The sequence below is a fragment of the Ipomoea triloba genome, chromosome 7 (genome assembly GCF_003576645.1).
Source record: "Ipomoea triloba cultivar NCNSP0323 chromosome 7, ASM357664v1".
Lineage (NCBI taxonomy): Eukaryota > Viridiplantae > Streptophyta > Magnoliopsida > Solanales > Convolvulaceae > Ipomoea > Ipomoea triloba.
Genome location: NC_044922.1, coordinates 25,492,211 through 25,507,245, shown reverse-complemented (window position 1 = coordinate 25,507,245; position 15,035 = coordinate 25,492,211). Strand labels below are relative to the sequence as shown.

The 15,035-nt window shown below is 33.4% G+C and overlaps 2 protein-coding genes and 1 non-coding gene across 3 annotated transcripts; all 3 read right to left on the bottom strand.

Moving 5' to 3' along the window:
- Positions 1 to 3,347: 3,347 nt before the first annotated feature.
- Positions 3,348 to 3,430, bottom strand: TRNAL-UAA. The gene has a single exon. It is a non-coding gene; the product is annotated as a tRNA-Leu (tRNA).
- Positions 3,431 to 4,461: 1,031 nt separating this feature from the next.
- Positions 4,462 to 6,726, bottom strand: LOC116025705 (small nuclear ribonucleoprotein Sm D2). Its single transcript, XM_031267039.1, has 7 exons — positions 6,638 to 6,726; positions 6,477 to 6,523; positions 6,029 to 6,053; positions 5,735 to 5,809; positions 5,406 to 5,510; positions 5,199 to 5,318; positions 4,462 to 4,739 (listed from the first exon to the last, which is right to left on the bottom strand). The coding sequence occupies exons 2-6, from the start codon at positions 6,479 to 6,481 to the stop codon at positions 5,202 to 5,204; spliced, it is 327 nt and encodes a 108-aa protein (XP_031122899.1). The 5' UTR covers positions 6,482 to 6,523; positions 6,638 to 6,726; the 3' UTR covers positions 4,462 to 4,739; positions 5,199 to 5,201.
- Positions 6,727 to 7,329: 603 nt separating this feature from the next.
- On the bottom strand, positions 7,330 to 13,288 carry LOC116025891 (caffeoylshikimate esterase). The gene is made up of 8 exons (XM_031267266.1): positions 13,113 to 13,288; positions 12,915 to 13,005; positions 12,370 to 12,402; positions 9,465 to 9,611; positions 9,169 to 9,299; positions 8,682 to 8,819; positions 8,068 to 8,166; positions 7,330 to 7,968 (listed from the first exon to the last, which is right to left on the bottom strand). Exons 1-8 carry the CDS (start codon positions 13,134 to 13,136, stop codon positions 7,594 to 7,596), a joined length of 1,038 nt encoding a protein of 345 aa, XP_031123126.1. The 5' UTR covers positions 13,137 to 13,288; the 3' UTR covers positions 7,330 to 7,593.
- Between the last annotated feature and the right edge of the window lie 1,747 nt (positions 13,289 to 15,035).

Here is a 15,035-nt window from a genome sequence, read left to right as displayed (position 1 = left end):
CCCACATGGATGATGGGGTTCGAGTCTTAGTGGAGGCAACTGCTGTTGACTCTTTGTGCTTCAGTAGGAATAATTTAATCCTTTAAAGTTTTTTCGAAACAACTTCCAAATTATTATAAACACTAGCATGGGGATACACAGCATACCAATCCGCATCCACTACCTCCACCCAGGCGGTCGTACCACGACCCTTTTCCCACATAAACCTCTTGCCCTTAGCATCCAGGTCGAAAAGAAAACAGTCCTCCAACGCCCCATTAAACTTTGGCCATGCAAACCCCTGTTCTCCGATATAGTAAGAATCTCGTTAAAGTCACCCGCCACCAACCAGAGAAGTTGTGAACTGTTCCCAAGGTAGCCAGAAGGTCCCAAGAGAGGCGGCTCCGATTTCGTTCCTGAAAGCCATAAAAATTAGTGAACATCCATTCCATTGAATCGGCCAATCTCACAATGACATCAATATGATTTTTAGAATAGTTTAGAAGGCTAGCTGAATGTTTCTTACTATCCTTCTTATTTGAAATAACACTTAGGCAAAGATAGCATAAGGGCATCCCAAGAGGGATTTTTGGAGTAGTTTTTTCATAATAACAAATTTAGAGTGAATTTTTGGGTTGATGAGGGGTGGGGTTATTATCAAGTTTTCTCCTACAAACATAAAACGTTTGTGAGACCCAGCAAATAAGAATAACAATATAACAGACTTTGCACCTACTGACGCCTAAAAAGAAGATTATTACTGTACTTTTACTTTTTCTTTCTTCTCTCTCTTCACTCTCTTTTCTTTTTAGCATCTATCCATAAAACCATCTAAAAAATCCAAACTCTAGGACTTACAAAGTCACAATTTACATCCTTAGTGGCTCTAGAAGTTGGGTCATATGGATTTAGATTAGTCTGACGAAACTGAGATCAACTATTTAAAAAAAAATAAAAAAATCTTGGAAATGTTCTAACAATTTAAAAATTTATATATTAAAATATGATATCATAAGTTTTATTAAGTAAATAAAATTCAAATTAAATATTTAAAAAATAAGAAAAAAAATAGATTCACATTCAAATAGTAAATTAATATGGGTCACAAGAGTTTCTTTGAAGTGTTTTTTTCTTCTTCTAATAATCTCTATTGCACACAAGACTATCTTCCGAGCGTTTTTTATTTGGCTACTTCGACCACCATCACCAAGAAGGTAAAAGACTTATACATCCAAGTTGGTTAGATTATTAACTTTTTTTTTGGGTACTATTGACTTTGTTACAATGTAATATCTGTTCATAGCTACTTTCTCAACCAAATGAAGCACAAAGAGCTAATATCGCATCCACTGGGGTTCGAACTCACCCCCTCCCAATAATCACAAAATTGCAAGTTCAACTTCCAACGGGAGCAGTCTATTAACCTTCTTAGTTTGAGTCGGTCAATTATCGGTAACTTAGGGTAGTTACCTCCTTGTGGTTCATTGCTAACTAGGGTCACAAGGTAGGGTTTACACAGTACACACCCTTAAGGGATTCGTGGTTACGGGTTTTTTTTATCGCTTAAAAAAAAAACAAAAAAAAAAACAAAAAAACTTGAGGCAACGTGTGTTTGGTTCCTCTTCCACTGTCTCTAGAGAGTAATGGTCTATTCACACATTTGAATTTCGTGTTTGACTGGTTTTTAAAGTGGGGTAAAATCAGTAGTGGTAGAAGCCAGCAGAATTTATATGGGTGGACCTGTGGATTGTTGTTTAATCCGTTTGTGATATCCACCACAACATTTTTGTGTCTTTGACTAATGCAATTTCAATGCTTTTTGTAGACTGCAAGGTTGGCATTTAGTAAATTAGGGTTTTTGTTTTTTTTGTTGTCACCACATATACAATTAGCTTAGAATCAGAATAAGTTTTTCTCATAGAAATACTATTTTCCCAATTTCGTTCTATATATGATTGTTTTATCACTCATTAATTTTTATTTAATGAATTTGAACTTTAATATATATTTCGAGTTTATTTAATATAAACATAATAGTTTTAAAAAAAATAGAGGGGACTAAAAGTGTATTTTATCCTTATTATATTAATATGTATCTAATGTGCATACATATTTACTAAAAATTTTGAGGGTGGGGTTAGGGGTATGGTGGGGCGGGAGGCCCTGAGGGGGCCAGGACCCCCTTACCCCTAATGTAGCTCCGTCCCCGACAATGTTGATTATGTATAAAATTATGTGTTTTTTTTGTAGAAAACTTGAAGAAAAAATTCAAATTCTATTATTAAGTTTTTTTTTTTTTTTTTTGTTGAGTACTTACTTTATCAACCTATTGAAGGAGCCATGACTTCTTATTTGAGAGAGTCACTTCATGCTGCTTAACCACAAGATCTTTGGCAGGAAACATGTTTATTTCCTTGTCTAATTTTCATTTTTAAAAAATGAAAAATATTTTTCATTTAGTAAATGCACCATAATTATCTCTATTTCAACATTGTCAGGGTGCGTTTGGTTCGCACATGGGAATCGGAATCGGAATGGGTATCAAATACTTGGTAAGGGTAATGGGTTTTGGTGAAAGTATTTAGCATGTTTGGTCGTTGGGTGGAATGGGAATGATTATTAATAGTTGGGGAAGAAATGATGAAGAGAGATGAAACCCTTATCTAATAAGGGTATGAGTTTTGCCATTAATGGGGTATTCCAAACCCATAGTAGCATTCACAAAACCTATAAACCAAACACTAACAATCACTTTGATACCCATACCTTATGCCTAAACCCTCCAACCAAACACACACTTCATTTACTTTTACAGATCTGATGGTGTCATATTTTGCATGACTTAGCCCAACTTTGATAAGTCTTGTTAGATGAATAATGGTAGCATGAGGAGGAGGCTCAAGCTAAACTAAATTACTAATTCATGAAGATCTTTATAAGATATGAGGTCTCTCAAATTAGTTATCGTATAAAGATTCTTTTATTGCGAAATTGAAATTGAATTTCACCACTTTTAAATACGAATGATCAATACTACATTGTAACAGAGTTAATAGTATTCAAAAAAAAATATGAATGATCATGATAATACAAAAAATCCAATAATTGATCTAACATAATGTAATTGGACTCATTAATACACGATAGTCATGTGTGGCATGACATCGCTACTTATTTTTTCATTCCAAGTTTTAACGTAAAAGTTCTTGTAGTATTTTATCCATTTTTTCATGATTCCTTTTATTATTATTTGCATGGATTTCGACTAATAATATAATACATGATGGGGTAGAAAATGATGTGTTAAAAGCGTAAAAGTGCTGGCTAAGAAAAGCAGTTAATACGATGGTGTGTAAAAATCATAAAATTGCTGGCTGTGGGGTTCGAACCCACGCGCACTTATGTGCAGAAGATCTTAAGTCTTCCCCCTTAACCACTCGGGCAAACCAGCTACCTGTTATTAGTCTTGCTGATTATGAATTAATCTGATTGCTTAAATCTGAACAAAAAATTAATTCAGTACATATGTGAAAGTTGTAGGTAGGAATGAATGGCATTGCACCACTAGACCTTTTTTTTTATTATTACTAAGGTGATCTTAGGCTCTTAGTTTCGTCAAATTAATTCTAATCTCACAAGACCCTGTTCGTATAGTTATTATAGAGGTAGATCGTGAGTTACATAATCTGCCCACCGATTTAACCCTAGTCTTCATGCCCACATAAGGGAACTAAATTAATGTAAGGCTATCTGCTAGGTAATCAAAGTATTCCCCATGGTTTTCATGTGTTCAATCATGATCCAGAAGGCTTGAAGCCATTGCACTTTGTTTGACCTTGTTGGCTTGATGTGTCTATCCTTCATTTTTTCCTGTGCAGAAAAAACAACACCACACACCCAAAAGGCAAGGATATTATAGGAATTTTAAAATCTTATGCATTTAATTATGATATCAACAGTTTTTCTTTGATACAAAAAATCAAATTAATTTTTTAAAAAAGTTAAAAATAAGCTAGCAAATTAAGAAAAACAATTTTCACCTTTAAATAATAAAATAATATTGGATATAGAGAATTAAAAATTTGAATGAGATTTTTAACCTCTGAGTAGTATGATTTTGATGGTTTTTGATGATCAGACTTTAAAACTAACAATTTTCACCTTCAAATATTGATTTCCTACTACACTCAAATGGGCAAATGTTTCTTTTCCTTTTATATGCTCAAAAAACTCTTAGAGGTAGTGTATCCTAAATACACATTGGAAACTATGTTCGCCTTACATGTATATTAGCATAATTGCTTGCTCGACACATATGTTTAAAATTAAGTTAAAAATTTTTAAATATCACGCTATCAATTTTACTTGTACAGTACTAGTCAATTTGGTCTTATTACATGAATTTGACTTGTTATTTGTTAAGGGATTAATTGTACTTTTTTTCCAACATTTTCGTGTGTAGTTAACTATTTAAGTCGCTAATTTGAACATTTTTCCAAAATACTCCATACAAAAGCTCCACAACTGATACACATTTGATTCACTTAAGCATGATTACAAAATCTCCCTCACAAATCTAACACACATCCCGACAAATTCTTCAACTAAGAACAGTACACATAGCAGCAATAGCAAGACTAATAGTACATTATAAGGCAAAGTCAGCTCTAAAATATCATACAATGAGTCCACATTAAACCAAAATGCCATATTGCTCCTATGTAGGCCAGTGCCAGGAGAAATATTGTTGCAGTAGTTACCTGCATAGTAGAAAGGCATTACTATCACCCTCAAACTTATACCAAGTACTCACCTAAATATGATTATCATGAACAAACAACTCAGTCACAAAGATGTAGAAGAACTCAGTTTTAGGAAATTGCACAAGAAGCAAATATGCTTGAAAAAATTGGTCTGCCTTCTAACAAAATGATTCAGACAAGGCACTAATCCATACGGAATACAGGTACAATCAGGTAGTTACATTTACCTATATTCATATTAATAAATCAGTACTAACTACTAAAGCACAAATACAGATCTCAAAAGGTAAAAGTTGGTTGTATTTCTCCACAAAGACACACATCTACAAGGCACTCTCCATGATAACAACCAACCGAATTTTCATTTCATTAACATTAATTGATCTAGCAGAGATATGAAAAGGGTAATGGCACATTTCAAAAATGATATCAAGATTCAAGAACAAGAAGAAATACCTTCTATTTAGGATTTCTGAGAACAATGATCACTGAATCTCCACGAAGGAACATCTTGCTAATAAACCTGTCCTTGTTAACAGGAAGTGCTTTCTTTTTCCCTTTGCCAGTCTTTGGAACCTAAAGGTGATGTCAAAAAGTCTAATAAATGGGCAAAGTTTTAACCAGTAATGTTTCAAAACATCTAAATCAGTCCAAGGAACTAACCTCAGTCCACATCTCTCTAACATTTTCCAGCACCATATTGCAGTGACGATCAAAAGCCCTGACACGGCCCAGAAGCTTTCTGTTGTTCCGGCAGTTTATGAGCACCTGAGGGCCAGAAATAAAGTCAGAAACATATGCAACTCGGATACTTTTATTTACAAATGCACTATTTCATATCATATATGTAAGCTTAATCTAGCAGTTAACGTTCAGCTGTAATTATATACCAGCCTGCAAACACTTGGACATTTAGTGTGTGAGCACGTATGTTTTTTTAATTTTTATTGAGTGAGATGTAAAAGGTTTTAGATCACTATGAAATCAGATACCTGAGTGTTGTTTCTAACACTCATCATAAGAACAGAAAGTGGGCCAGTGTTGAATTCCTCTTCCTCATTCTTCGCCTGTCAGAAACAATACAGAATGGAATAAATTCAACAATCCCACAATCCAACACATTTGTTCACAAAAAAAAACAAATAAATAGATAAATTACAGAAATAAAAGGAGGAATACATTAGTATCGCTTAACAAAGAACTACTCTACAGGCAAAATCATAAAGAAAACTGAAAGTAAAGATGGCATAATAAAAATAAATCATGAAAACAGAAGGCTAACTTACAGGGGCATCCTCTTCCATTGGCCGACTGCATAAATCAAGATAAAATAAATAAATAAACAATTAGTAATCAAGATTACATCAAAATGAAAAAAAAAAATTCTCCTAAAGATAGTTTTTATGTGCTGAATGAGTTACAACAATACAATGTCAGAATATGTGAATGACTTCCTCACACTTAATCATGAAGTAACAATCCATGACGCCATTAGACGTCCATCTGGAATAATTAGGCAACTGTAAACCCAATTTTCTAAAGACAGCAGCTTCTCCATTCAGTAAGAAAAAAGAGGTTTCTCCTGGTTCTGGTTTAAAGTTTAAGATTATGCTAAAGAAAACTGTTTCTCATAAATCATATAGTCTATAGAATTTCAATACGACCTACGGAAAGAATACCCATCAATGTAAACACTTCAAAAAAAATGGAGTTAGGGTTAACAGATCAACTAACCTCATCTTGGATCGAAATATCGAATAGGAGGACTCCGAAGGTAAAAACTGCAAGAACCAGAACACGGTTTATAACAACTATAATTTTCGGAAGATAGATCGAAAAGCAGAAACCGACCGAACTTTAGAGCAAAATTGAGAGCGAAATGTATCGAAACTTACAGAATAGAGGGTTTTACGGATTAGGGTTTTGGAATCGACAAATTGAAGAGCGCGATGGTAAACGGCTCTTCTTAGTAGAGGGAAAGCGATGAGTTTAGAAACATCTCAGTGGGCCTTATGCAAAACTATATTGGGCTTATAGTCATCAGCCCGCTACAGTTTTTAATTATAATGCAAAATCATTTACTGGCCCATTTGTTTTACTGGTCCAGTAAATGAAGATATTATTGTTGGGTAAATCACAATAATTAGGCGTTTGTTTCGGATGCGACTTGTATAAACTTCACTACTTCAGATTAAGAAATCAAGTGTGAAGCCAAGCACCTTGATTGAGCCCTCTGTCCCGATGAAATCCCTGGTAAAGCCAGATAACGGGGTCTTTAATTGTTCCAACTGCTTTCTCGATAGGTCCAGCTGTGCGAAGGTATTATAGTACATGACATTCACCAATCTGCCCGTATCTCGATGGATAATGACAAATTAATAATTACTAATGCATCACGGTGGGGGAGGAGGCTGTGGGAGGTCACGTAATGGGCTCCCTCCTCGGCTTATTCTCGTGTGGGGTCGGACAACCTCACCCACTTATTTGATTTCAATTCATATTCACTACCAAAGAAAATGACAGACATTTTACTTAAACTCATTATGGTTATTAAGCATTTGATTTCTATTATCATTCTGATTCTAATGTTTAAATCAAGCATACCCTTACATTGTTATTGTTTTCATTGTTACAATGTTAAGCTACTTGTACTTGCAGGATATTAAGTTATATCTATGTCTAGCAAATACCAATTAAGATTGATAGAGTAGGCTTAATCAGCAGGAATCAAGATGTACTCCTTAGTAGTTCTCACTTCTTAGCATATAATTATAATAGTCTAGCTATTGTTATTCCATTTCCTTCAAAAACAACCACGATTAACATTGTGCAGGATAACATAGGTTTATGTTTATACTGCAGAATCGTAGTGCTGAAAGCCACGGCCCTTCCACCCACATAAATAATTCCCACGTTTCTGGGCCTTCATTGTACGGGGAGATGCCATTTTGGCGATCATCATCTCGGGAACGCTAAGGTTGTTTCCTTGGAATTGGAAACTAGTACCAGATTCCACTACACACCGCTTGTCAAGCCATGAAATGATGTCGGAGAAGACAATCTGAATGTTCTCATCAGGCTCGCCAGATGTCAAGCCGTGCCACATTCCTGGGTACAATTTGATGGTCTTGTCTTTACTGCTGGCTTGTTCATACAACGCCTTGCTAACCTCTGGATCAGTTACTGTATCGGCTTCCCCGTGTAACACGAAAAATGGGAGCGTAATCTGCCAAAAAAAATAAAAAAAATGAGTGGCTTAATTGCTGGATGGTATGATGAAAATATGCATGCATGTAGGGAGGATATGGAGTAGATTAGTACGTACCTCATGCAAACTTTCCTCAAGGTTCATGCTAGTTCTTAGCATTTCCAGAGCCGTTTTCAGCTTGGGCTTGTGTTGGTAGATCAACTTGTTGCTGCGAATCTGCCACTCAACATATATGGATGTGTTAGGATCAAGGGCTTATGCCAAAAGCTATAATGAGTACTGGGTGTAACTTTATTTCCTTATAAACCGTGGTCATCACATTTTTCAAAGACAGGGTATTGGGTTGCCCTTTCACCGGTCTTAGTCCAACAATTTTCTAGTCACCAATTAATAAATTTGGTTCTTATTGGCATCTACCCAACAGAATTATATTCTTGAAATAGCATAATAATGCATGCACTAATACAATATGTAAGATAACTAATAGCAAAGACACAATTTAGTTCGATGGCAAGATACTAGATTCAGCTCTCCCCTCTCCTTCCAACACATGTCAGTCTCAACTATATAACGAAAGTACAACTTTATTTTTTTTATACTTGCATAGTCAGTGTTATGGTCCGATTGCAGATGCTGGACTCGGCTCACCAAGTCGCATCCCGACACAATATAATAATGTTTCTTAATTGTTATATATAGTATTTGATTGAAGTAGTCGATGAGTAGCTGACCTCTTCTCGTTTGACAGGGTCCTTGAAAGCTAAATCGATGACGTCTTTTGTGGGGACTATCTTCCATTTGGGAATGACGTCTTCCACCTTGGTTAGCAAGCTTATTATCAATGGATGTGGCTTCACCTTCTCTGATATCTGCAAATTCATTCAACCCTTTAATTAATTTGCTAGCTAGCAACCTATGTAAGTAATTAACAAACATCATACCATATCGTCCGGACTGCCCAATAACAAAATTATATTGCATAACATAAAAATCAAATTCATACTATACTTATGCCAATTTTATAAATTAGTGCGAATTGAAATATACAACTACTTTTTTTTTTTTTTTTTGTAAATTGTAGGCAACTCTATTAAGTGGGACAAGCTAGTCTAGGGATTTAAAATTGTTCCATATTCAAAATCAATGATCAAATCCTTAAATATTTGGTTAAGGATAGATGACTCCCTTACCATTAAATTATCATATGGTTAGTTGTACCTTACACATAGGAGCAACCAAAATTCCACCGTGCCAAAAAGAAGGATCCTTCTTGTGTATTAGGAGAGCCACCGCCCCTCCCATTGATTCTCCATATAGAAATCTTCTCTTCTCTTTGTACTCCGGTTGTGCTGTGTGACGGAATTAAATATTTAAAGACGTATAAATAACATTTTGACTTTCTGTGTTTCATTAAATTGAGAAAATATATATAGATAAATACTACATTATGATAGAGTACTAAAAAAATTATGTAAAAACGTATAAATAGCATTTTTGGATAAACAATAGCTTACCAGAAATTGATTTGAAGAAGGTGGTGCAGTCATTTACAATATTTTCGAATCTTTTGATGTAACAGCGGCCACCCATTGACCATCCGTGCCCTTCATAATCGATTCCGAACACTGCGTAGCCGTAACTTGCTAGCGTCGTTCCCACAACTATTCACAAATAAATATATCAAATATTGTCAAAGATTTGGTTAAGCAGCATAACTGTGACTTTTTAAATGGGAGGTCACTTTAAATCCCATATTACTACATTGTAATAAAAATAGGAAAAAAAAAAAAAAACAGTGCTCACGAAAAAAAAATGACTAAAATTTTAAAAAGTATAAATCCCAATACGTCGAATAAACCAAAAAAGAAATAAACTCAAAAATAAAAGCATATAATCAACGAAACTTACACAACATATAGAAGTACTTGATTATTCCACTTATTATTAATATTAAGAAATTAGAAATGTATTAGCTGAATATAATATTGAGTATTTGTAATTATAACCCTATAGAATTTTGTTATATTTATGATCATTTTCCTATTCCTAGTTTGAAAACTTTTTAGGTTTATATGACAAAGACACTCATCTTATGTTCTTACTTGGTTTGTTAACCTAATTAAACCAACTAAGCTAGATAATTCAAGAATATTAGATAGATGTCAATTGCAATATTTTTATTTACTAGAAAGCTCATAATAGTTACCCGAAAGTTCACTTGTGGAAATTGAACCCGGATTCTCTCAAAACTTGCCACTTGAACTACCCATTGAATTTAACTATTATAGTACTATTGGCTAGAAATAGCAGTACTATGGGCTAGAAATAGCAGTAGTATTAATTACCACTCACCAATCAAATAATGCCATTTTAAAAAAAAATTTATTGTCCTGTATGAAAAGGGTGAAGCTATAATAATATAACAGTGCCACCGACTAAAAAACAAATGCATTGAATTTAAGTCATTTACCAATCTTACCAGCAGCAATAAATGGAAAAGGAAAGCAAGTCTTGTGGAGAAAGATAAAAATTAATTGAAAACCAAAATTAAACAGGCATGGTTGATCAGCTGTGAAGTATATATGAAATTAAGTGAGGGCAGTTGGAACAGGGGTTGGATGGCTACAACTCTGCCCATCTGTTACCCAGCATAATAATTACACCATTATAATATAATTATTAATTACACTTGGTACAACTTTAATAAAGTAAAATGTGATATTATTTTCAAATTTATTCTTCTAAAAAAAAGGTGATTACAAATTATTAAAAATATAACATATAAAGCATAAATGTGCAGTTTAATTATCAATTTAAACTTTTAGATGAAATCACTGTTGCAAAAATCGATCTAGGCAGCCGCCTAGATCTTGATGTCTCTAAATCGAGGCAATTACTCCCTAGGCGGCGAACTCAACTGAGTCAGTCTTGTTAATTATTTTTTTATATATATATATATGTGTGTGTGTGTGTGTGTGTGTGTGGGGCATACACCCACACACGTGCACTATTTTTTATTAATAGTTAGTCATTTAGGGATTATTCTACTATCCGACTACCGCTTATTACAACTATAGTTAAAATAAAATACATTTTTTAGTGTTGGAATTGACTCTGTTAATCAATACAAATTTTTATTTTTTAAAAAAACTATAATTTAGGTGTTGTTAAAAGTTGTAAAAAATTAAGTGGGATAGATGGACTACTTTTGGACAGTTTTACTATAGAATTAAAAAATAAAAAGTTTGTTACAATTAAAAAAATCAAGTGGTATGGTTGGTCAGCTGTGAAGTAATAGTAAAAGCAATAGAGGACAGTTGGAACTTGGAACGGGTGACGGATGCCCTGAGTTCAGTACAATGTTTGTTCATCCGTTCCTTTGCCTAATTAATTACTTTTGAGCTTTTCCTTTTTTTTTTTTTCCTTTTGTTAGAAAACGAACGGCACGTTTATTAACTGAAAATTTTCTCTAGTTTTTTTGAAAATTTAGAAAATTAGTAAACATAAAACAGAAAACATGTTTACTAGCACTGTTTACATTTTGAAAACATGCAATAAATTTTACTATTAAAAACTTCTTTTTTAAATTGAAAACAGAAACATCTATCATCTATTTAGATTATATGTCACTATAACCACATTCTCACCATTATCTACCTACATATTTATTCATTAGTATGATTACATTCATTATCATCTTACTTATTATCAACTTTTATCTTTTCTACTTATTTACTTATGCTTAAAATTATGCATCATTCACATTATCAAAAATTAAAAATTGAAATCTATACCACGTTTTATATTTTGATTGAACTCAATTGATTATTGGTTCGGATACTTTTAAACTTATTGTTCATTTTATAAAGTTAATCTAAAAAAATAAATTTAAAAAATAAGTGTTAGTAAACAAGTTTTTTAAACAGAAAACAGAGAATGAAAACTGAAAAATTAGAAAATAGAAAACAAATTTCTGTTAATAAACAGGTGCATATGTCTTGAGTAGGTTTTATTTAGAGGTATCTCGGACCAGTCTAATTAAGGGATAAAGTGTTAATAATATTAATTTTTTTATACGATGTGAAATTTTGAACTCTCGACATCTCTTAAAAGATGATAGTACACAACCATCTCAGACCAATCATGTTGATTTATTTTTGAACATTTTAAAGTTTAGAATTGAAAAAAAAAAAAAAGTCTTTTTTGTCTGTTTGTGATTGTGATAGTTAAGTTGCCCAACTACATTATATCTGAATAATTTTCAAGAAAAATTGTAGCCATAAACCATTCCAATAACTCTCTCAAAATAATGCTCAAGAATTTCCTGACCAACAATCCTAACAAGGTTCATTTAGAGAGAGAAGGAAAAGAGGAAATAGTTAAAAAAAAAAAATGAGAGGGTTCATCAATCGTCATTACCTTTCATGAAATAACTACATTCCATGCCATACCCTGCAACAACAACCGCACTATAATACTCAGTCACGCCCATTTAAACAGTAAATAATAAATAGGTGTTACTCACAAGAAATTGTGTAACTTTAATTATTATTATTATTTTTGAAATAGTGTATAGTAACTTTAATTATTAAGTTATGGGTGCCTGGCATGGCATTTTACACTAAAAACATTTAATGTAATAATAAGTAATTTTTACATTTTTAATCATGATCTGTTCCCATTTCACTCATGCTAAACAATTCTAAGAAATAAAGCGACTGGTTAGTCATATTCATTCTACTAAAGAATTAAGAACTAAATTGTATTGTTATTCGGTAAAGAATGTCTCATATTAAAAGAGTTTTGAACTAAAAAAATTTTTGGGGAGTAAAAGTCAACTTTTAAGGGGTACAGTTATCCAGATTAAATTGGGATTACACATATTAAAAAGGAAAATAATCCATATTTCCTAATAAAGGAAAAAAAGGAAAGGAGAAAGAGAGAGAGAAAGAGAGAGTAGAGACCATGACAGAGGAAAACAATGGCCTTTGGAGAAGACAAGGGCAGCCATCTGCAAGTAAAGAGCCTCACTCCTCTTGAATTCCTTATATATTCCTGAACATAATTTCGAATCATTTCACTTTATGCCCATCATATTCATATATATATAGCTACCAAGAAAGAAAAAAAAGGGGAAACTTTGGTGAAAATTACGAACGAACCTCTTGATATACAACTGCAGCCATATATTTTGGTAGCTTAATTAGGATGGGAAAAGGAGCAAATTAAAGAGGCAAGCAAGAAAGGGGAGTGGGAAATGGGAATGCCACTACGGCGGAATGGGCGGCCGGCGGGGTTCTGAAGGGATCGGAAGCACTTAAATAAAGCCTCTGGGGGGACGGGACTTCAGACTTGGGCTATTTATGTTTGTGACAGAGAAAGCGTGTGGCAAGGGCCTTCATTTTCTTTGTTTATACATTCTTTTTTCTTTGCTTTTTTGACTTAATGCATTAAATATATCACTTTACCTCTTATGCATGTTTTACTTTTACCCAATTACTACGCCCCGTTTTTATTTTTATCAAAGATTTTCATAATTTTCGCCTCATATTCGTCCATCAATTATGGAAACAATGCAACCTTTTTGGAAAATAATTGTTTGTATATATAATTAATAGTAAAAACTTCTATTTCAAAAAAAAAATAGTAAAAACTTCAATAAGCAAAGAATCAAAAAAGGTAATTTGGTCAATCATCTCATATAATATAGTAGCCAGCCATATATATATATATATATAACAGAGGCCAAGGACCTTGTGGTCCAGTGACATCAAACCCTTCCCTTTATACGGGAGGTGGTGGGTTCGAGCTTCAGTGGAGGCAATACTATCTAAGATGAATACGGATTAAAAAAAAAACGTTGTGACAATTTGATCATTTTGCGAATTATTCAAACTTAAGGTGCGTCGTGTTAAATGTTAATACTTAAGGTGCATCATTTTAATACATAATGAGCGTACGCCAGTTATAGACTTGAGAACTTAAGGTACTTTTTTTGTTGATACTTAAGTTGCATCATTCTAAAACTTAAAGTACGTCGTTTCAAAGCTTAAGGTGCGTCATTCTAACATTTAAGGTGCGTCAGCTATACACTTAAGGTACATAAGTTTTATATTTAAAGTGCGTCATTTTAACACTTAAGGTGTGTTAGGTCGTCAGCTATACACATAAGGTACATAAGTTCTATATTTAAGGTGCGCTATTTTAAAACTTAAGGTGCGTGATTTTACTACTTAAGTTGCGTCTTTGTAACACTTATGGTGCGCGATGTTAAGACTTAAGGTGCGTTATTTTTGTGTTTTATTTATTTATTTTAATTTTCATTGATTTGAGCCGTTGATCTAATCTATATCAACAGCTCAGATCTCACCGCATTTTTTGCACCTGGAGATTCTTTGCTCCATATCTCATCCATATATGTGTGTGTGTGTGTGTGTGTGTGTTTATGTATGTATATAATGTCAAGTTCCAGTGCGGCCGTTTAGTTATGCAAAAAAGCACCAATAGTGTTCGGAAACACACAACAAAGAAATGCACCAATGCACCATAAAACGCACCACACACCCAAAAAATGCACCATACCTAATACCTCATTACACCTAATGGTGCATTTTCAAATACGGTGTGATGCGTTTATGCGTACCTAATGGTGCGTTTTGTGGTGATGCATACCTATTTGTGCGTGCTTTGGTGCATTTCTTTATTGTGCATTTCCTAATACTATTGGTGCTTTTTTGCATAACTAATGGTACGACCGCATAAACCGGACATTAAAACATGGTCGCCTTTGAGCTTTTATATATATATATATATATAACATAGTGGTCGATATATTTTTAACATAGTGGTCCAGCCACATGTCGGACCATGCATAAGTACATTATTTTCTATGCAATTCTTTATAGTCCAATTACAATATTCAAAAGGCTTCGAATTTTGTGAATATAATATCATAATTATCATGTAATAAATTAAAATAAATAAACAATTAAGGTGACTACTGATATTTTTTTAGTACTACTGTCTTCGAACATGTAACCTCCCATTTGGAGAGTTACAGAGGTACCGTTGTACTACAAGTCTGC